At 41.6% G+C, this 24,222-nt stretch overlaps 1 protein-coding gene across 3 annotated transcripts in view; it reads right to left on the reverse strand.

Annotated features, from left to right (window-relative positions):
• Positions 1–24,222, reverse strand: part of trit1 (tRNA isopentenyltransferase 1) — a 66,177-nt gene that overhangs the window by 11,782 nt on the left and 30,173 nt on the right. For all 3 annotated transcript variants that reach the window (XM_047382747.1, XM_047382746.1, XM_047382745.1), the window contains exons 5-8: positions 24,033–24,169; positions 22,947–23,058; positions 9,917–10,029; positions 9,717–9,794 (exon numbers count right to left, since the gene is read on the reverse strand). In XM_047382747.1, the coding sequence (XP_047238703.1) occupies positions 9,717–9,794; positions 9,917–10,029; positions 22,947–23,058; positions 24,033–24,169 (440 nt within the window). The remainder of the gene's footprint in view (positions 1–9,716; positions 9,795–9,916; positions 10,030–22,946; positions 23,059–24,032; positions 24,170–24,222) is intronic.

Here is a 24,222-nt window from a genome sequence, read left to right on the forward strand (position 1 = left end):
ATATCAATGGAAAGTTGAGTGGAAGGAGCCATATCATTAAGTACTTAAACCATTGCGTGTCTGTTTATTTTTCTTTAGTTAAGCATTTTCAGGAAAGATGGTGATATTAGTTTGGTCGCAAAACTCTTTAGATATAAAATATGTTATTGAATTGCATATATTACTGTCTGACAACTTTGTAATACAGCCCATCTCCATCAGTTGTGGTTCTGATCTTTGTATGACCCTGCTGACTCGAATGAAATGTAGATATGATTTAACATGTACAAAACATTGCTCTATCAGGTATGAACTGACGTAGGATCTTTTTCAGGTACAAAATGACCTAAAACTATGAAGGCATGAAATGGCGAAGAGGTGAAATGACCAGCGCCTATTTTGAGAACATGACTGTAAATAAGAATAAAGACATCAAACATCAAAACAACCAAATTTGCCTTGTAAATGAAGGGAAAAGTGCAGTAGTGTTCTTTTAGCCAGCTGTCCAGATATGTGGAGCAATAAGTGGGGGAGGGGCAGTGATGTGTTACTCCATTCATACTCCATATCATCCCTAACCTTTTTTATGACTGCATCAATGTATACATCCCATCCTTGTCTATCTTGAAAGGTGTTACAGAGGTAAAGTTTTACTTACTTACAGCTGGAGAAAACTCCAATCACCCAGGCTTTTTCTCTTTCATCTCGTTAAAAAGACTTTAAACCTCAGGAATGTTATGACAGAAAGTTTTAGCTGCTCTAAAACTGTAACTTTGTGGAACTTTGGCCAATGCCAAGAATGCAGCAGCAGGGTGGCGGCCAAAAACGACCATCACCTGACAGATGCACCAAAACAGGACGAAGAGTTGGACGTCTCTTCTTTAGTGTCGCTAATAAATAGTCCACCTCAGCAGCCGACATCCTGCTCCCACCGGTTGCTACCTTTTCTCTACTTTGTTCCTTTATCTCTCTGAACACCACTACTCATCCCATAATTGCCTTTGACATTCAGCAGCCTCCCACTGGGCATGGTGAAGTGATGGTAAACAAAAGGGAGACACTGCGCAGTGGGTTCAACAGATGCTGGATGGAAACCGTTCTCCTCTTTGTTTGTTCTTGCTTTGGATCTGGTGAAATTCTAAACTTTTAATCACCTCTGTGTTGAAAGAGGGCTGATAAGAAGCTCTGAAGGGACAAAGGACAAATATATGACTTCAGAGGACATTAAACTGACAAACTGTATAAGCCTGGCTGTAAAGCCCGTCTTTAACCTAAAATCTAATTATCTAATCCTCCATTAGAATACTCTGACTGTAAACAGATCTCGGTGTTCACACAACATGAGGTACCTGGAGCCCACATACACACAAAGCAAAGGTTTCCTTTCAAGCTCATCGGGGAGATCATTTTGCCAAAAGGAAAATAATCTGTTGCTGGGCAGCTGCTGTGCTGTGTTTGAGTGTGTGTATTCTGTGTTGAAACAGTAGTCCACCTGTTGCAATAAGTGGGCCAAGAGTCACTTGCAGTGCCGCTCTCATGTTTGCTGAGTGAGGATAAGCAAAGTGTGTAAGTGTGTGTGCCCCACTGTAAAAACTTGTACCCTGGACCAGCTGGGATTTGCCGGCTGTCGTTCCAACTGGAACACTGCCTGTATTCACTGAACGGCCTTGTTCCTCTTTCAGTTCCTCTTCCACTTTTTGTCTTCCTCAGCTCCTGCTTTGTCTGCTGTTCATAACTGACACGAGCCTTTAAGAAATATATATTTTTCAGAATCCTAAAATCAATGTAACTGCAGCATATTCTGATAATTTCTTTACTTTTTAGGTGGATCAGATGTGAAATAACTTTTAGTTAGTAATCTGAGATTTCCTCTTGTTTCCCTGTAGTATAAATGTGACTTAATGAGTCCCATTTTCCTAAGCCACCCTTCCAAATGGAAAAGACAAAAGAACATGCCATTTAAGTGAGCCAGCTGTTTGGTGATCATCATAAAGAAAGGCAGGGTAAGATTATTTGTAGAGTACCATTAATACACAAGGTAATTCAAAGTGCTTTACAGACATAAAGGCAAGAAATGCATAGAACTGTCACACAAAAAAATTATAAAATGCCAATTTAAAGCTAATCAAAAGTTACGACATGATAGAAATTACCTGATAAAGCAATCGTTATGGTAAAGCTGCAGTAAACACTGATGTTTTCAGTCCTGATCTCAGGTTTCCAAGAACTTGGTTCCAGAGCGAAGTAGCCTAAAACTACATGCTGCTTCCCTTTGCGCATCTCTTGCTGAAGGAATGCTGAGTAAACAGTTCTCTGATGGCCTTGTATTTCTACAGTGCCTCATGGACCAATAACATGATTTTAAATTATACTATTTTACAAACAAAGAGCCAGTTCAGTCATTTAAAGCTTGGTATGATAGGATCCATTTCCCTGTTTTTGGTCAGGACTCTGAAAGCAGCATTTTGGATGATCTCCAGTTGATTGACTTTTTACAGAGACCAGTAAAGACACCATAACAATGATCTAACCTTCTGGAAATTAAAATATAATTCAAATTCAGGTCTGAGTCCATGATGACACCAGGTTTTTTTTGCATGATCTGTGGTCTATTGTCTCAAGTCTGCTTGAATGCTGATCTTGCATTTTTGGGACCAAAAGCAATGACTTCTGTCTTCTCTGCATTAAGGTTAAAGACATTTTGACCCATATACTCATGGACATTTTGGACACACCAACTCAGTTTCAGTCTCACTCAGAGTGATCCAAAAATTTTAAATTGTATGTCCTCAGGATATATATTTTAGGAGATTATGTCTTGCTCCAAAATCAGAGCTCGGGGAACCATGTAGATGTTGGAAAACTAAGAGGTCCGAGAATGGAGCCTTGATGAACCCCACGTCATCTTTATTTGCTTTGATTTATAATTACCAAATGACAGAGACTCAGTAAAAACACAGACAATACTGTGCAAACGTTTTAGGCAGGTGTGAAAAAATGCTATAAACAATAAATGCTTTCAAAAATGGAAGTGGTAATAATTTATTTTCATCAATCAACAAAATGCAGTGAATGAACAAAAGAGAAATCTAAATTAAATCAATATTTGGTGTGACCACCCTTTGCCTTCAAAACAGCATCCATACTTCTAGGTAGACTTGCCTATAGTTTTTGAAGGAACGTGGCTGGTAGGTTGTTTCAAACAACTAGGAGAACTAACCCCAGATCTTCTGTGGATGTAGGCTTTCTCACATCCTTCTGTCTCTTCATGTAATCCCAGACACACTTGATATTGTTGAGATCAGGGCTCTGTGGGGGCCAGACAATCACTTCCAGTAAGTCTTGTTCTTCTTTATGCTGAAGATAGTTCTTAATGGCTATGGTTGTATGTTTAGGTTCACTCACTTAGCATTTTGTAAATTGATGAAAAATAAAGATTCATCATTTATATTTCTGAAAGCATTCTTTGTTTACAGCATTTTTTTCACACCTGCTTAAAACTTTTGCACAGTAGTGTAGGTTTTGATAGATTGCTCTTAAGACGGATGTCATTCAAAACCTTGACCAATGCAGACTCAGCACTGTGATGGGGTCGAAAATCCGACTGGCAAAAGGAATAGCTTTTTCCTCAAAATCACACAGGCAGTGAGAGTCCAGACCTCAACCCGACAGAACACCTGTGGGATGAATTAGAGCAGAGACTGAGACTCAGGCCTTCTCATCCAACATCAGTCTATGACCTTACAAATGTGCTTTTGGAAGAATGGTCAAATTTCCATGAACACTCTCCTAAACCTAATGGACATCCTTCCCAGAAGAGTTGAAGCTGATGTAGCTGCAAAGGCTGGACTTATATCTTGGACTATCATATTGAACCCTATGGATTAAGAGTGGGATGTCACTTCATGCGTAACTTAAGGCTGGTGAGCGAATACTTTTGGCAGCATAGTGTATTTTGCAAACAGGGAGACCAACCAATAATGCTATACATTATACTTAATAAAACCAGTTTCTTGCAGTAAGTTATATCGTATTGGGTGAATATACAATATTCATTATTTACTCGTTATTAATTTGGAATCGATTATTGTCAATACATTTCAATAGGAAAAACTGGTCATAAGAGCAATCACACTGAAACGCTCTTTGTCTGTCCCATCATCCAGAACCTATTTGCCATGGGAGACACTACCAGGGGCATTCAGTGCCAGACAACAAAGCCTCTGGGGGTCATCTGACCACTTAAACCCCTCCACCATGTTAAGGTTGCGATTTGCACCTTGTTTTGTCCAAAAACGTGCCACAAAACGTCATCCAGTTAGGTGGAGCCGGGGCACCACTATGGAACAAGGCCTGGGATCAGGTCTCATCGGTGAGCACCTGGTGGCTGGGTTACTCCTTGCGGGGCTTGGTCAAGCCAAGCCCAAACAAGTGATGCGAGGCCATCCCTCAGTGGCCCCACAGCCTGCATGGGCAACCATGAGGGACCGGTCCAAAGAAGATTGGACAGCGGTCGAAAGCAAAGACCTTGGCAACCTGTTCCCCAGATGCTCAAACTGGCTCTAGGGATGGGGAATGTCATCGGCAGTGGACACCGGCAGCAAGGGACGCCAAGATGAAGGAGGAGTCCTATTGTGCCTGACTGGTTTGTGGGACTCCTGATGCAGTCGGGGACAGTGCCCCTGTACTGTTAGCCCACCGGAGGGTGTGTTCCAATTACAGGGGAATCACACTCCTCAGCCTCCCCAGGAAAGCCTATGCCAGGTTGTTGGAGAGGAGAGCCCGGTTGGTAGTCCAACCTCGGCTTCAGGAGGAGCAGTGCGGTTTTCGTCCTGGCCGTGGAATACTGGACCAGCTATACACCTTTCACAGGGTGCTCAAGGGTTTATGGGTGTTTACCCAACCGGTCCACATGTACCTTGTGGGCCTAAGGAAAGCATTTGACCGTGTACCTCCTTGTGTCCTGTGGGATGTGCTCCAGGAGTATGGAGTCCGGGGCTCTCTATTGGGGGCCATTTGGTTAGTCTACTTTTCTACACTCACCTATGGTCATGAACTTTGGGTCATTACTGAAAGAACGAGATCCCAGATACAAGTGACTGAAATTAACTTCCTCCGCAGGGTGGCCGGGCACTCCTTTAGAGATAGGGTGACGAGCTTGGCCATCCAGGAGGGTTATGGAGTGAAGCCGTTGCTCCTTCACATCATTAGGAGTCAGCTGAGGTGGCTTGGGCATTTGTTTTGAATGACCCCTGGACGCCTCCCTCGAGAGGAGGCCCAAGGCATGGGCCAGGACACACTGGAGGAACTATGTCTCCTGGCTTGCCTGGGAAAGCCTTGGGCTCCCCCCAGAAGAGCTGGAGGAGGTGTCCGGGGAGAGGGAAGTCTGGATGTCTCTGTTGAGACTGCTGCCCCTGCGACCCGGTCCTGGATAAGCGGAAGACGATGAGTACGAGTACGAGCAATTAAACTCGTGGTGCCACTGTACAGCTTTATTTTCAGCTCTTCCCAAATACAACCAGTACTTTAAAGTATAATTGAACTTGCTAATAAAACTGCTCTAGCAAAATACCAGCTAGAGTTCCAGTTTGCCACATGACATGTAGGGGACATAGTAAATATGCAAGAAGGTTCACTGGTCAGATGAGACCAAAATTTTACTTGTGTGAAAACTAACACTGCAGATCATCTTGAAGAAGCCAACCTCATGGTGGTGGCAGCATCATGCTGTGGGGTATACAAGCAGGTGAACACAATCTTCTGGGGAACAGCTCTTTCAATGCAAAAACAAAAGTAAAGTAAATTAAACGATAATTAGGCTATATTTAAAGGTTCTCTGCTTCTTTTCACTCAAAGGTAATTTTGTGATACAAAATGTTGCCTCCACTGGTTCATGTGCCTATAAGAGCCAGTGGGTAAATAGAGGGGATTGACGATGAGTACGAGTACGAGCAATTAAACCCGTGGTGCCACTGTCCTCTCACACAGGCCCATGTCTGGAAATGAACTATGGACTCTTCATTCATATTTGCCCCCCTATTAAAGCCTTGTAGCTCCAGAGAATTCAGCTGAAGTATTTCAGTACCCCAGCAGCCCCTGTAAAGTTAGATTTTAGACTTCTTTTGAATGTTTCGTGCTTGTGCTCAATACACAAATGGAAACATTCCCATGGCAGTGTTTCCCAACATCCAACACACATTCTTCTCATTAAAAGGTGCTCTTATCTCCCCTCCTGAGCGGAGTTAACCGAGAGCCACGTTGTGAAAACAATTCCAGGCTCTGCTTTATCTTCCACATATGTGTGTGCTTGTGACAACTTTGTGCTTTCTGGAAACAGGTGTGAACTCGCCCAGCACCTGTTCCCTCGGCTGAGTCAGGTTACCATGACTCTCTGTCTCCGTCTGGGTGTACCTTCTCATTCTGGCTCCCTACATCCATCAACTCATTCACTTACTCTTTTAAATAAAAGATACAGACACCGCAGTTACTTATAACTCACCTGGCCGCTGTCAAGCTACAACTGTTTATTGTGGTTACAGGTGTGTATGTGTATATGTGCGTGTGTGTGTGTATACATTTACTTCAAACGCAGTCTCTGAGGAGGCACTTAATAAAATTAATATAACCTCACATTACCATTTTCATTAAGGGTAATTAAATCCTTTAAATAGCCCTCTCTAAAAGACACACACACACAGCTGCGCTGTATGCTTCCAGTCATCCTACATATATAATTAAAGCTAAGTCACTTTAAACTTAATTTTATTTGAGCTGGATGACCTGCTGTTAAATACGCACAGTAACCAAAGTTGAGAAGATGCCCAAAACCTGTCTGTTTAAAAACTGATTCAGCTGGAAAACTGCGTTCATCCTAAACCTTAGACATGATTCTAACATTTTCCAAAACCTTCCTCTTTCCAAAATAATAATTATTTTTGAGTTAAAGTTTAAGGTGAATGTATAAAAACCTTTTAATCTAGGGATGGATGGATGGATGGAGGGATGGAGGGAGGGAGGGATGGATGGATGGATGGATGGATGATTGTTAGATGTACAGTATAATTATTAGATGTATAAGTGGTTGAACAATGGATAATCAATGAAAAGAAAGATGGATGGATGAATGAATGAACAATTGACAAACTGACAGATGGAGAGGTTTATTGGGTGAACATTAGGCATTGCAATAACTCCTGGGATGCAATATTGGTAGGCTGTAATGTTCAACCACGCACTAGTTGGATGCCTTCTCACCATCTTTGACGCAAACACCTGATATAGCCAACTGATGACTGAGATGCTATAGATCACATAATGCATAGTGGCCATTGTGATAATATAAACTAAAGAGAAGGGTAAGAAAAATATGGACTCATCATAATCAATATTGTTATCGCGATAGTCACATATTGTTATCTTCATAGCATAATTGTCTAAGTCATTTTTTGGGTTATATGACTTAGGCAAGTATGCTATGAGGCTAATGATAAACGTTATCACAATTGTGTGTTTTCCTCATATCGTGCAATCTTACTCTTTTGGTTTATATACATGTGAATTCAATAGTCATTACATTTTCTCTCTTTTCCATCCATTTCATCTTTCTGCTCCACGCACTAGACTCGTATGAGTGCAAACCTGTTGGCCAAGTTCACACGATCAGGGTGAATTCCAGACAGCACGGTAATTCTTCAAGGGATTAGAGTGCTCTGCTGAGGCTTGCCTGCATCTGTGTGAGTGTGTTTAAGGCTCAGATGAAACAGAAAAGAGGTCAGCAGTCACCGCCAAGAAGGCCACCAGGCAGGAAAGAGGGGGTTCTAACACCCCCAACAAGGAATGATGATACCTGCCTAAAGTGTCTCTCTGCAAACAGGTAAAGACCTTGATACTAATGCAGCCTGCCTTTGTTGCCCCTGATATTAATTTTCACATGCTGAATCCAGTGTTACCATCTGCGGTGAGAACATCTCTTCTGAAAATACAGTTATAGTAATAGGGTTGATAGGGTCTTTATTTCCCCAGACTTCAAGTTCTCTTGCCATTTTTGAGTCCTTTAATACAGCATTTAACAAAGAATTTACAAGCATAATTTCTGTCAGGGTCAGATTAAAAAACAAAACTAAACCAATACTTTACATACATCTAATGCTTAAAAAATGGCGGGCAGTTTTGTGCCCAAATATCTTGTAAAATCCGAACAAAACAGGAAGAGAATTTCCAGCAAAATTTCCTTTTTTCTCCTGCTAAGGACAAAAGAGAACATTCCCAAACTGTATGCAGTTTCATCAAATGTCCTGCTGCTACATATCTGTTACATTTAGAAGCAGAAAATCTAGTTTAAAAACTGAAAAAATGACAAAAACTTTACATGTTTCCAGAAACTATATAGATTGATTAAGCTTGGCACGAATAGGTAACAAAAATGTTAGAACATAAAAAAGACCTCTCCCACAGCATGTTGCTGCCCACATTATGTCACAGGAACCACGGAAAACTCCACCCTTTGAACAACAGAACGGAGCTGATTCCTCCTGCGAGCAACAAACTTCGAACAGTGTCAACATGATCCTTTAAAAGCGAGGGGCAAACACCCTAAAAACAAATGGCTGTGCCAAACTCAGACGACTCCAGACGGATTAAAGTATGAGTAAAACAGCAGTAACGTGGCTAGGCACACACATTTCAGGCCATATGTGGCGTGCGGTGTAGGCAGACTGGCGGTCAGAAACAGGGGGTATTGAGGTTTAGGCCTGCCTGTGGCCTTTAAGCCACTTGGGGCTAACAGGATTAGGAGGCAGGCTTACTAAAGGGCATGCTGCTGGTGGGACACAGCCACCTCTCTGGATGTTTGAAAGCACATTCAGAGGTGAAACGGGCTGCAACCAGAGAACTCGCCAGCTTTCGTCGGCATGTGTCCATCCTGCTGCGACAGCTAATCTGGCTGTCACCCAAACACCTCCATCCCTTTAGAAGTACAGGGGAACAAAGTATGTAAACCTTTGTTTATCCAGATAAAACCTGATTGAGATTTAAAATCTATTTTTCCAAAAGAGACCTGGCAAGACAGCAGCACCATTTACAAGTATGAAAAATTAGATTCATACAGTGACATACAGTCATATAGATTCAAAAGCATAAGATAATAAAATTAACTACATAGTGAAACATGATCCTGTGTTCTACGTCACAGCAGCCGAAACCTTCCTCTGTCACTGCGTTCTTTTTCTCCTCTAATAACTGTGTAACACAGGTGAAGCTGTTATAACATTATTGTACAAAAATGGCAAAGAAACAAAACATGCTTTTTACAAATAGTGAAAGCAGATAGAACATGAATTTAGAAAATATTTTACATGGTTTTCAATTTCTTTTTTACCTATGAAAATCCAAATGCTTCTAGGACTGCTTTTTATTGAGTTCCATCCATTTTCCCATCAACTCTGACCCATGTGGGAAAAACCATCCCCACAGCATGATGCTTCCACCAACAAGTTCCAGCATTGGGGTGAGTTTAGGGTGATGTGCTGCGTCATGTTTTCATCCAATTCCAATAAAATACATTGCAGATTGTGGTTCTAATGTGTTCAAGTTGTTTTACTTTGTTCAACAGAGATTGATCACTAAAAATCTGGGATCTGGAAAAATAAAAACATTTATGTACACCCACCCAACCAAACGCACGCACGCACGCACACACACTCTCTGCCCACTGTGTGAGCTGGCAGACAGATACTCACGTTTAAGGAAACGATTACGGACCCATTTATTCTGTTTGCGGGCGTAGCGCTTTGTGCCAATTTTCAAAGCTTCTATACCTGAAAACAGTTCAAAGGGGGAAAGGTGAGGCGGAAACAGAAAAAGAGCAAACCCTTTGATTGATCAGGCAATCATTCCACAAACCAGTGAGTCTCAAGTCTGATAAAGTATTTCTCTCGACCTTTGTCTCTTAGTTTGTCTTTCTCCTGCTGACTGCTGCTTTCCGGAGCAGTCAGGTAGTCATGAAACTCCTTCATACCGATCGACTGGAAAATCCCGTGTTGATAGTCTTGACTGTAGGAAGCAGAGGACACATAACCCATCAAAATGCAAACTTTCCTCCTCTTGTTGTGACATTTATGAACACCCAGTGGTGACTGAGTTACCCTTATCCTCCCCTCCATCACTCCTTCCAACCCCAAATGCAAATGTAAATGCTCCCAGGGATAGAGTGCCTCACAGTAAAAGAAAAAACATCTCAACGTAGAAGACCTGAAGACCTAGAGGTGGTTAAACTCGGCATGATAAGAGTGATGTGAGTTTGGGGCAGAACTTGGCAGTCGGAGGACATGGAACATCTCTATAAATGTCAGCTCATCTAACCCAGGGGTTCCCAAACATTTCAGCCTGTGAGCCCCAAAATATCATAATTATTTCACTCTATATTTATTTATAAGAAATAAAAATAGACTTTCATAATTTAATGGTATATTTAATTATTAAATATTCGTACTCGTAGTCTTCCGCTTTATCCGGGACCGGGTCGCGGGGGCAGCAGACTCAGCAGAGACGCCCAATCATCCCTCTCCCCAGACACCTCCTCCAGCTCCTCCAGGGGGAGCCCAAGGCGTTCCCAGGCCAGCCGAGAGACATAGTCCCTCCAGCGTGTCCTGGGCCGTCCCCTGGGCCTCCTCCCAGTGGGACGTGCCTGGAACACCTCCCGAGGAAGGCGTCCAGGAGGCATCCAGTATAGATGCCCGAGCCACCTCAACTGGCTCCTCTCGATGTGGAGGAGCAGCGGCTCTACTCCGAGCCCCTCCCGGATGGCCGAGCTCCTCACCCTATCTCTAATGGAGTGCCCGGCCACCCTACGGAGGAAGCTTTTTGGCTCAGCTCTCTCTTCACTTATTTTATTGTTTAATATTGTATTAAACAATAAAATAATTGAAAAGGACATTTAATAGAACATTTATTTATTTCATGGTATATTTATTTATTTATTTCAATTTGTCTCTTTTGCCACTCCAAACACCTCAGGGGTCACATCACAATGACTCTGAAAATCATCTTGTGACCCCCCGGTGGGTCCCGACCCCCACTTTGGGAACCCCTGATCTAACCATAATCTAACCAAAGAAGTCTGTGTAGCTTGATCTACCACTTTCTACTTTTACTCCACCAGTAATAACTCCACAACTTGAACTAGATGTTATATTTCAGGAAACAGACCGGGTCAGACATTGGATGGTTATCAAAACAGTGGACATTGGTTGTGTTGTCATTTATCCTTTCACCTATATATCCATCCTTTTATTGTCTATACCGGCTTGTCATGGGGGGCAGCTGGTGCCCATCTCCAGTGGTCAACGGGGGATAGGCAGGGTACACACTGGACAGGTTGTAGTCCATCATAGAGATGAGATCACAGAACAAACAACAAACAACACTCATACCTAAGGGCAAGTTAGAGTAACCAGTTAACCAAACAGTCAAGTACTTGGACTGTAGGAGGAAGCCAGAGTACCTGGAGAGAATCCAAGCATGCATGGGGGAGACCATGCAAACTCTATGCAGAAAGAGCCTAGGCTGGTGTTTAAATTCAGGAACTTATTGCTGCAAGGCAACAGTGCTGCCAACCGCGCCTCCACGCAGCCCTTCATCCATATCTTTCATGTGAAAATACTTAGGACACCCTGAAACAGCCTGTGTGGTTTTCTACCATATTTGGGTGTGTGGATATTTTCATAAATTTTAACTATACTGAAAAATTCAAGTGATATACATAAAACCAATAAAAACTCAAGAAAAACAACCTTATATATAAATATTTTCAGCATAATGTGAATAAATGCACTTTCTGGTCAAGAATAAATTAGGACAACCCAACATTTATTTCCACTTAAAATAGCAACAATTACACATGACATCAGGTGCTCGTCGAAAAACGTTGCTCCGCTTTTTAAATGACCGGTTTAAATCTAAAAATCTAATAAAGAGTGTAGAAGTTTATACGTCTGGTAACAGATTTAAAGAGGTCTCAAAAGAATCTAAAATAAGACATCCAACTCTAGGGAAAATAGTCTAGAAGGGGAAGACATTCAAAAGTGCCAACAGGCCCAAGTCTGGCTTTTTAAGAACGTTCTCTGAGAGCAGGATGCAGGATGCTCAAAGTGTCCAAAAATCCTAAAATGTTGTCATGGTACCTACAGCAGGTTTCCCTACCATTTTTGTAAAAGTGGATTCCACAATTAGAAAGAGGCTGTGCAAGTTTAACTTCCATGGCGGCTTACAAGGAGGAATCAAAGAAACACATTAGGGGCAGGCTGAAAAATGTTGGACAGATGAGTCTGAAACTGAATTATTTGGATATCAGAACAGAGGACATGTTTGGCATTAACAGAGTGCAGCAGTCCATGAAAAGAACCTCATACCAACTGTAAAGCAGGAAAGTGTCATGGTGTGGGAATGCTTTGCTGCAGAAGGACTTGACCAGCTCACCATCACAGTATCAATCATGAACTGTACGATGCATCAGACGGTGGGACCATCTGACAGAAAAAATAAAGCTGCAGCAGAACTGGACCCTGCAACATGACAATGAGTCACAACATGCCAGTATATCCACCAAGAACTAAGACAAATAAAAACTATGACGAATAATATCAATATAAAAACATTTCTTTTGAAAAAACCTAGTATTAAGTAGGCTGTTCTAATTTCTGCATTTGACTTTACTTATTATTTTAATTGTTTATATAACTTTAGAGGGACAAGGAAGAAGAATTCAAGTAAGCTTAAATGATAAGACCTAAATTACAAGTGAAAAATTATTGGATTGCCAATGATGATAAATAAGAAAAAAAACCATATTGGTGGGCCTCGGTGTCAAAAAAGAACTGTAAAGAAGAGAGAGATAACATTCAACAACATTTAAATGCTTCATATATATGTCATTAAAATAACCTCATAGCCCAGCTATATAACATGGTGTAAAAGGTCACAGGTCATACCCTTCCTGAAGTTCAAATTCAAATTTTTTATTGAATACCAGAGAAAGTGCAGATCTTTCTATAAGCCCCACCTATTGATATGAACTTTCTGTCAGCTTTTTACAATGACAGAATGAGGAGAAATCCCTCAACTCTTTGCCACAAACACAGGGAACGAAAATGTTGCTGGTAGAGATAAACACAGAATCATGGAGGCTTCAGGTTGATTTGCCTCTTTGCCAATTTGCACTCTATTCTTTTTTCCTACTTCTATTTAGTACACATGTATTTTTTTCATGAAATATGGAGACAAAAAAATGCTCAGATTTTTGCTTATTTAATTTAATAGTATTTAATTTTCTTGACATGTTGAATTGCATCATATTCTCATTTATTTTAATTCGGAATCCCTGTTCGGGCCAATTGACTCTTATAAGACATTACACTGGCTGTAATGGTCAGCTTAATCCTTAAGATTCTTTATAGCTTTTAACCTTGATTTTCTAAATATTTCAATAAAGAGGTGACTGAAACATGAATCATGAGGAAACTATAAATATTAGGCTAAAAATGACATCACAGTCATATAAATCATCAATACTTGAACATGTTGGATTATTTCATCAGCAGTAGTAATGGTAGCTGCTCTTCTGGTTTATATCAAAGCAACTAGATCATGTAACACACTTTTTGTTTTTTGGCACTTTCTACACAGCAGTACAGATATTAAAATATTTTTACTATACTGTAATATATGGTGAACACATGGTAATTTGACTTAAGATTTCACCTCAAAGGGTAATATGCTTAAAATGACAAAGTGTCACCGTAAGGAGTCACTCTTTAAAGTATTTATTTTTTGTTTAATTAAACATTAAAATTGATCTATGGATTTAAACCATGCTTTATCCCCAATGCATTTCCTAAGACAATGCTGCAGGTTTTACCACAGCATTAAGATAGCCGTTTTATTTCTTGGTTTTTACTGAAGGGAGCATTAACAACAGCCAAACTGGTGCAGTGAGAAGAAAAGTGACAACTAGTACTACAAAAAATGTTTTACGTTTTAGATACCCAATCCAAAATTCACACACTTGGAAGAAGGAAAACAATAAAACTGGCCAGACGAGAAGAGACAGAAATTTGAGAACAGCTCCAGAGGACAAGAAACGTAGGGAGGAAAAGCGAAGAGACTAAGGGAGGGAGAGACCTGACCTTGATGTCTGGTCACAGCAGCCAGCCAGGGATAGAGACATAAGAGTGGAGGAGAGATAGAGCGCGGCAGAGCGAGAGGCGATTGGGGCGTAAAGTGCACGGATGATCAGATTGCTGAGAGAGCAAAGGATGATGAGGAGCAGGAGATGGGATGGGATGAAGTAGGGAAAGGGAGACAGAAGAAAGAAACCAGCGGCATCGTAAGCGTGAGACCCTACAACCCCACCATGTCACAGACACTAAAGCTTTGGATATCATATAGCTGCCAAAACACATCACATACAGGCGTTGGACAATGAAACTGAAACACCTGTCATTTTAGTGTGGGAGGTTTCATGGCTAAATTGGACCAGCCTGGTAGCCAGTCTTCATTGATTGCACATTGCACCAGCAAGAGCAGAGTGTGAAGGTTCAATTAGCAGGGTAAGAGCACAGTTTTGCTCAAAGTATTGAAATGCACACAACATTATGGGTGACATACCAGAGTTCAAAAGAGGACAAATTGTTGGTGCACGTCTTGCTGGCGCATCTGTGACCAAGACAGCAAGTCTTTGTGATGTATCAAGAGCCACGGTCTCCATGGTAATGTCAGCATACCACCAAGAAGGACAAACCACATCAAACAGGATTAACTGTGGACGCAAGAGGAAGCTGTCTGAAAGGGATGTTTAGGTGCTAACCCGGATTGTATCCACAAAACATAAAACCACGGCTGCCCAAATCACGGCAGAATTAAATGTGCACCTCAACTCTCCTGTTTCCACCAGAACTGTCCGTCGGGAGCTCCACAGGATCAATATACACGGCCGGGCTGCTATAGCCAAACCTTTGGTCACTCATGCCAATGCCAAACGTCGGTTTCAATGGTGCAAGGAGCGCAAATCTTGGGCTGTGGACAATGTAAAACATGTATTGTTCTCTGATGAGTCCACCTTTACTGTTTTCCCCACATCCGGGAGAGTTACGGTGTGGAAAAGCCCCAAAGAAGCGTACCACCCAGACTGTTGCATGTCCAGAGTGAAGCATGGGGGTGGATCAGTGATGGTTTGGGCTGCCATATCATGGCATTCCCTTGGCCCAATACTTGTGCTAGATGGGCGCGTCACTGCCAAGGACTACCGAACCATTCTTGAGGACCATGTGCATCCAATGGTTCAAACATTGTATCCTGAAGGCGGTGCACCAATACACACAGCAAGACTGGTGAAAGATTGGTTTGATGAACATGAAAGTGAAGTTGAACATCTCCCATGGCCTGCACAGTCACCAGATCTAAATATTATTGAGCCACTTTGGGGTGTTTTGGAGGAGCGAGTCAGGAAACCTTTTCCTCCACCAGTATCACGTAGTGACCTGGCCACTATCCTGCAAGAAGAATGGCTTAAAATCCCTCTGACCACTGTGCAGGACTTGTATATGTCATTCCCAAGACGAATTGATGCTGTATTGGCCGCAAAAAGAGGCCCTACACCATACTAATAAATTATTGTGGTCTAAAACCAGGTGTTTCAGTTTCATTGTCCAACCCCTGTACTGTATGCTTAATTTAATATGGAAGCCCACAGAGACGATCAAACTTTATACAGAATGAACAAAACCATGGCATTAACAATGAAATATAGAAAGAGATTTCCATATAAAAAGAAAACAGAAATGCATAAAGAAATCGGCTGGTGACCAAAAATAGACAAGTTTCAGTTTGATTGGCCCTGACCAATTATGGGCTGGTCGAAGGCTAAAAAATTTGATCTTTTTCCAATCACTGTACGCATGATACTAAGCGCTACCAGGACACGCTGTCACCGACTGAAAAAGACTGAAAGCTGTTTTCAGTATCAGTGAGGCTGTTAGGACAGAAGTCAGATGATGCACAAAGATGGAAGAATCTACTTAAAGAGAGGCTATATTTTCTGTGTTTTATTTAGGCTGGAAGAGAGCGAGAGAGAGCAAGACTTTTCGCAGGTAACAGAAAGGTTGAGGTGTTACAGCAAAGCAGCTACCAGTTACGCTTTTGAACTTTCAACTTCAGCCCGTTGGCTACATTATGTAGAAAATACACATGGAGGCTGTTATTTCAGTTTTGGCAGCCATGTTAATGGCCTAAATAAAACGCAATACATAAAAAATTATTAAAATTTAAAAATAAAAATTGCAATTCTTTAATCAGTTTTTGTATTATAGTATAATCCTGTTTCATGAAGAATTCTTGCTCACACTGTGACGGCTTCTCTGCTCCTAGTATAAATAATTTAAAGTACTGTGCAAAAGTTTCAGGCAGGTGCGAAAAATGCTGTAAACAAAGAATGCTTTCAGAAATTTAAATGATTGTTTATTTTTATCAGTTTACAAAATGCTATTTGAGCGAGCCCAAACATACAGCCAAAGTCATTAAGAACTATCTTCAGCATAAAGAAGAACAAGTATTACTGTGGTATGGCCCCCACAGAGCCCTGATCTCAACATCATGGAGTGTTTCTGGGATTACATGAAGAGACAGAAGGATGTAAGAAAGCCTAAATCCACAGAAGATCTGTGGTTAGTTCTCCAAGATGTTTGAAACAACCTACCAGCCGAGTTCCTTCAAAAACTGTGTGCAAGTGTACCTAGAAGAACTGATGCTTTTTTGAAGGCAAAGGGTGGTCACACCAAATATTGATTTGATGTAGATTTCTCTTTTGTTCATTCACTGCATTTTGTTGACTGATGAAAATAAATGATTAACACTTCCATTTTTGAAAGCATTCTTTGTTTACAGAATTTTTTCATACCTGCCTAAAACGTTTGCACAGTACTGTATATACATACAGGTAGATCTAGAAAAATATGAATATTGTGTAAACATGCGATATTTTTTGCCAGTCATTTCAAACACTGAAACTGTTATTTTAAAGAGATTCATTCCACATAAAGTAAAATATTGCAAGCTTTAATTTCTTGTAATATTGATAAAATTCAGTGTCTCTGCCTTGTTGGGTCTGGTATATCTCATGTTTCTCTTTAGAACAGCCCATAGATTTTCTATGAGGTTCAGATCAGGGGAGTTTGCTGGCCAAAAATGAACAGGAACACCATGGTCATTGAACCAGCTTTTGGTACCTTTGGCAGTTTGGGCAGGTACCAAGTCCTGCTGGAAAATAAAATCAGCATCTCCATACAGCTTGCCAGCAGAGGGAGGCATGAAGTGCTCTAGAATTTCATGGTAGATGGCTGCATTGACTGTGAACTTCAGAAAACACAGTAGATCAACACCAGCAGATGACATGGCACTCCAAACCATCACTGACTGTGGAAACTTCACACTGGACATCAAGCAACGTGGAATCTGTGCATCTCCACTCTTCCTCCAGACTCTAGGACCTTGATTTCCAAATGAACTGCAGAATTTACTTTCATCTGAAAACAGGACTTTGGACCATTGAGCAGCAGGCCAGTTCCTTTTCACTTTAACCCAGGTGAGACGCTTCTGAGGTTGTCTCTGGTTTAGGAGTGGCTTGACACAAGGAATGCAACATTTGTAGCCCATGTCTAGTATACCAACTGCAGCCTCAGTCCACTCTTTGTTAAGCTCCCCCAAATTCTTGAAAGGATTTTGCTTGACAATCCTCTCAATGTTGTGGTTCTCCCTGTTGCACCTTTTCCTACCGCACTTCTTCCTTCCACTCAATTTTATGTCAATATGCTTGGATACAGAACTCTGTGAATAACCAGCTTCTGCTGCAATGATATTTTGTGGCTTACCCTCCTTGTGAAGGGTGTCGATGACTGTCTTCTGGACATCTGTCCAGTCAGCAGTCTTCCCCATGACTGTGTAGCCTACTGACACAGAGGGAGAGACTGTTTAAAGGCTCAGAAAACCTTTGCAGGTGTTTTGAGTTAATTAGTTGATTACAGTGTGACACCACTAGTGTCCAGTAATGAACTTTTCACAGTGTTCTAATTATTTGAGATACTGAATTTTGGATTATCTTTACCTATAAGCCATAATCATCAAATTTACAAAAAACAAAACCTTGATATATATATATATATATATATATATATATATATCTGTGTAATGATTCTATAAAGAGTTTCACTTTCTGACATGACGGGCAAAAAAGTTGCACTTTTATGCAATATTCTAATTTTTTGAGATTTATCTAATAAGGAAGCTTTGCAAAAACTTGAGATTTGAAATCAGACACATAAATCTAATGTGTGGAACTCTGAGAAAGAAAACTTAATTTAGAAATGTCCTGGAGGAGAGTAACAGAGCTTGTAGCTAGAAGTAAAAATACCACTTGCTGGATCAATTTTCTGAGTGCTTGCAAGCGGGAAAGTCAATCTTGGCATTTTCCATCTTGCCTCGAACTTGGAATTCAAGGACGATCACTGCGATTCTTCTTCCATTACTATGGTTTTGATTAAAATGTAGAAAATTAGATATACTCTTCAATTGTATCAATAACTGAAAACAGAGTCTGGTTGTACTAGGCGTAGCAAAGGGCATGTCTTTGTCAATTATGTGAATTACCCAAAGCACGCAGAATACATTTTGGATTATTTTAACTGAATCCTGATTAGAAAATAATTTTTCATTACTGTGTATTCTGTCATTGGGTCCCATACCAGTGTTTCCTTGGGAAGGCAGAGCTGCAAGGACGTTGAGAAGCATGCAGACACATCCCAGTTCTGTTTCATTCCTTCCTGACTGCCAGTGGCAGTAAACAAAGTGGATATGTCTCCTCGCGTTCCGCGCAGGTCGAGATTAAGTGTAAGCAAAGTCACGCACGTGACACGTAGCCCACCTGAGGTTGCGTCTGTAAGTAGCACGTGGAAGGCTACGTTCGCTCTGGGATCTTCTCGCCAGGGGAGAAGTTCTGAGTGACCAGTGTGACTGGCAGTCATCCAGGAATTCACAGAACCATAGTTACAGCGTAACTTCCGTTATCTACAGGAAAACAGCAACCCTGCATCCCGCTCAAACGAACCCACCAAGCCATGGAGAAAGTGAAACAATCCCGATAAAGCCAGACTGAGTCTTGTGACCTTTCATATTTTAGTCACGCCTGACAGATGACTCTGATCAGCAGTGGTAGCTTTGAGAGTTATCAGAGGGAGCTGCCTAGAAGTTGACTCTGAAGGTTATTTGCTTGCTTTGAAGAACATTTGAAAAATAAGGACAAAGCAATGAGATAAGGTTTCTTGCAAAAGTATTCATACCATTTGGATCTTTTTACGCTTTGTCACGTTGCAACCACAAACTTCAATGGATTCTGTGTGATAGACACAACATTTTTCACAAAATAAAACCTAAAATGTGCCTTTGTTTTTTACTATGATGTCCCTGAATAAACCATATCACAAGCTTACCGAGTACTGTTCAATCCATCATCCAAAAATGAAATTACAGAAGAACTACAATCCTGCCAAGACGTGGCCATCCACCTAAACCGAGATGCAAGGAGAGCAATAATCAGACAAGCAGCCAAAAGGCCCCTGGTAACACTGGAAGAGCTGCAGAGATCCATAACTCAGGTAGGAGAAACTGTAGACAGGACAACTATTAGTTGGGAATTCCACAAATCTGTCAAGAAGAAGCCATCATTGAGAGAAAGCCATAAGAAGTCCTGCTTAAGGTTTGCCACAAGCGATGTTGAGGACAGAGTTGACATGTGGACGATGATGATCGGGTCCAATAAGAGCAAAGCTAAACTTTCTAGCATTCATGCAAAATGCTACATGTGTCTTGCAATCAGAAGGTTGTGGGTTCGATTCCAGCTTCCTCCTGCCATATGTCGATGTACCCCTGGGCAAGGCACTTAACCTCAAGTTGCCTACCGATCTGCGTATCAGTGTATGAATGTGTGAGCGTTAGTGAGTGCGATTGGGTGAATGTGGCTCTAGTGTAAAGCGCTTTGAGTGGTCTGTATGGCTGGAAAAGCGCTACATAAGTTCAGTCCATTTACCATTTTCTTTAGCAGGGACAAAGACGCTGGCACCTAGTTGATGGGAAGATGAGACTGGGGCCAGAGGTTCACCTTGGATCACAAAACCTACCCTAAATACATTACAGACCAAACGTTTGGACACACCTACTCATTCAAAGAGTTGTCTTTATTTTCATGACTATGAATATTGTAGCTTCATGCTGAAGGCATCAAAACTATGAATTAACACATGTGGAATTATATACTGAACAAAAAAGTGTGAAACAACTGAAAATATGTCTCATACTCTAGGTTCTTCAATGTAGCCACCTTTTGCTTAGATTACTGCTCCGCACACTCTTGGCATTCTGTTGATGAGCTTCAAGAGGTAGTCACCTGAAATGGTTTTCCAACCGTCTTGAAGGAGTTCCCAGAGATGCTTAGCACTTGTTGGCCCTTTTGCCTTCACTCTGCGGTCCAGTTCACCCCAAACCATCTCAATTGGGTTCAGGTCCGGTGACTGTAGAGGCCAGGTCATCTGGCGCAGCACCCCATCACTCTCTTTCTTGGTCAAATAGCCCTTACACACCCTGGAGGTGTGTTTGAGGTCATTGTCCTGTTGAAAAATAAATGATGGTCCAACTAAACGCAAACTGGATGGAATAATATGCTGCTGCAAGATGCTGTGGTAGCCATGCTGGTTCAGTATGCCTTCAATTTTGAATAAATCCCCAACAGTGTCACCAGCAAAGCACCCCCACACCATCACACCTCCTCTTCCATGCTTCACGGTGGGAACCAGGCATGTAGAGTCCATCCGTTCACCTCTTCTGCGCCGCACAAAGACACGGTGGTTGGAACCAAAGATCTGAAACTTGGACTCATCAGACCAAAGCACAGATTTCCACTGGTCTAATGTCCATTCCTTGTGTTCTTTAGCCCAAACAAGTCTCTTCTGCTTGTTGCCTGTCCTCAGCAGTGGTTTCCTAGCAGCTATTTTACCATGAAGGCCTGATTCACACAGTCTCCTCTTAACAGTTGTTCTAGAGATGTGTCTGCTGCTAGAACTCTGTGTGGCATTGACCTGTTCTCTAATCTGAGCTGCTGTTAACCTGCGATTTCTGAGGCTGGTGACTCGGATGAACTTATCGTCCGCAGCAGAGGTGACTCTTGGTCTTCCTTTCCTGGGGCGGTCCTCATGTGAGCCAGTTTCTTTGTAGCGCTTGATGGTTTTTGCGACTGCACTTGGGGACACTTTAAAAGTTTTCCCAATTGTTCGGACTGACTGACCTTCATTTCTTAAAGTAATGATGGCCACTCGTTTTTCTTTACTTAGCTGCTTTTTTCTTGCCATAATACAAATTCTAACAGTCTATTCAGTAGGACTTTCAGCTGTGTACTGTATCCACCTCCTGCACAACACAACTGATGGTTCCAACCCCATTTATAAGGCTTGAAATTTCACTTATTAAACCAGACAGGGCACACCTGTGAAGTGAAAACCATTTCAGGTGACTACCTCTTGAAGCTCATCAGCAGAATGCCAAGAGTGTGTGGAGCAGTAATCAAAGCAAAAGGTGGCTACTTTGAAGAACCTAGAATATAAGACATATTTTCAGTTGTTTCACACTTTTTTGTTCAGTATATAATTGCACATGTGTTAATTCATAGTTTTGATGCCTTCAGTGTGAAGCTACAATATTCATAGTCATGAAAATAAAGAAAACTCTTTGAATGAGAAGGTGTGTCCATACTTTTGGTCTGTACTGCTGTATGCATACTGAGTCAAAATTGAATTATTTATATCTAAGCATATTCATGCATTACAATGGCCTATTCAAAGCCCAGACCTAAACTCAACTTGATGATCAAAAGTGTCATTTATCTTCCACCTCATAATTATGGACTACTCTGTGTTGATTGGTGACATAAAATGCACTGATGTTTGACACTGTTCTGTGACAAAAGTGAAACAGTTAAAGGGGTATACATACGTTTGCATGGGAGTGTATTGAAACATTACAAGCAGTCTAGCAGAAAAAGGCTGCTGCAAAAGTAAAGGCACTCCACTTAAGTGTGCTATATAAATTCCTTTAGGTAATGAGCTCAGATCACAGGCCTCCTTGATTAGAGGCAACAGGACATAAAGAGGGACTTATCTCCATATTTATTACTCATCAGTGGACCTGTCCATCGCATATGAACAGGGCTCGCAGCAGCCTGGGCAGGCCACTGGGAAACAACAGCAAGCAAGCAGCAAGAGTGACCTGTCAGACCGGGACAGGCAGAAAAATAACCAGACTGTCGCTTGGAAGAGCTCACTTCCCTCCTATCGCCTTGGTTACGCAGAGGAGTCCAGAATGGCGCTGTATTTTTTCTGATCATAGGAATTTGGTTGATAAAGCGCTAACCGTAGAAAAGACGAAATGCCACAAACCCAAGTAATATCGGCAAGGCCTGCTGTTGAGATGGAGCAGAAGCAACATTCCCAGTGGGTGTTAGAGCAACACTGGCAGCTTTCCCTTCAAAGTGTGTTTACTGGTTTTGGGGAGTGCTGGGGATAGTGATGGGGAGGCAGAAAAAGCCTTTTATGGTTCCAGTGGGAGCTGTGATAACGTTTGATAAATTGCTTGCGCTGATGTCACCCACGTCTCCTTGGGCTGTGAGTGGAGCACTTTTTGAAAATTAAAAACCTTGGGATTTGGAGGCACTCAATAAGTTTCAACCACCTCTGTAGGCTTCACCTTAATCGTACTTGAGGAAGGGAACACACAAACAAATCTCAAATGTCCTATGAGCAACAGAAATGAAATTGATAAAAAAATAATAATTTCTGTTCCATCATGACACATTACTGAAATACGAACAGAATCCTCACCTGTCATCCTGGACTTTCTGTTGGTTGTATCGGAGATGGAAATCTCTAAGTTCCTCTATCATGCCTGCAGACAACATCTCATCTACACGAGCATCCAACCGCTGGTCCAGAGCTAAAAGACGAAGAGGGTCAGGGGTTTGCTGTAGTTTTTAGGCTCCAATATGTTGCAGTTCCTTTCTAAAAAATATGGTGCCTTGCAGAAGTATTCATACCGGTTGGACTTTTTCACATGCGGTGAACCTCATAATTCAGAATGCCTTGTTTGGATTTTATGTGACAGACTAACCTCTTCAATATATTAATGTAATAATTGTTACCTGAAAAGTGTGGTGCGCATTTGTATCCCCCCCTCTCAGTCAGTACTTTGTAGAACCGCTTTTCACGTTGATTACAGCTGCAAGTCTTTTGACATAACTCGTATCTAAAAACCAGGAGTTCTGCTCATTGTCCTTACAAAATAGCTCAAACTCTGAACATCAGTTCTACACTCTTGCCACAGATTCTCAACTAGATATAGGTCTGGACTTTGACTAGAGCACTCTAACACATGAATTTGTTTTGATCTGAACCATTCCATTGTAGCTCTAGCTGTATGTTTAGGGTTGTTATCCTGCTGGAAGGTGAATCTTGTAATGTGTTGTCTTCCAGGATTTTCCTGCATTTGGCTACATCCACCTTCCTGTAAACTTTGACCAGCTTTGCTGCCTCCCCTCAGCATGATGCTGCCAACGCTATGTTTCCAAGAGGTGATGTTCTGTTCAGGCTGATGCACAGTGTTAGTTTTCCTCCATGCAAAGCATTTTCCATGTTGGCCAGTTAACAGTCTTCCAAACTTATTGTGGAACAATAGCTTTCTTCTTGACACTCAGAGTGAAGGCGGTGAAAACATTTGCATGCCACACTTTTCAGATTTTTATTCAGAAAAAAATGTTGAGAACCATTTCTCATCTTCCTTCGACTACTGTGTGGTAATTCATCACATAAAATCCCAATAACATCTTTGAAGTTTGTGGTTGGAACATGACAAATAGCACTGTATATACAAACAAGAGATTTATCAAGTAGGAGGTTTCAGAACATCCTCACCTTCCATGTCTGCATGCAGCCAGAAGATGCAGGGGTCTGGGTACCTGAGGGGTCCTCCAAGACTGTCACCTCCTTGCCTCTGCTCCTCCAGCCAGTAGCTGTGAGGGACACCCGTGTCTTTGTAAATTTGAAGACTTCTGCACAAAAAGCAGGAAAGTGGGGATGCTCTCAAACTGTGAAGTCAAATTCC

The sequence above is a fragment of the Girardinichthys multiradiatus genome, chromosome 13 (assembly GCF_021462225.1).
Source record: "Girardinichthys multiradiatus isolate DD_20200921_A chromosome 13, DD_fGirMul_XY1, whole genome shotgun sequence".
NCBI classification, from domain to species: Eukaryota; Metazoa; Chordata; class Actinopteri; order Cyprinodontiformes; family Goodeidae; genus Girardinichthys; species Girardinichthys multiradiatus.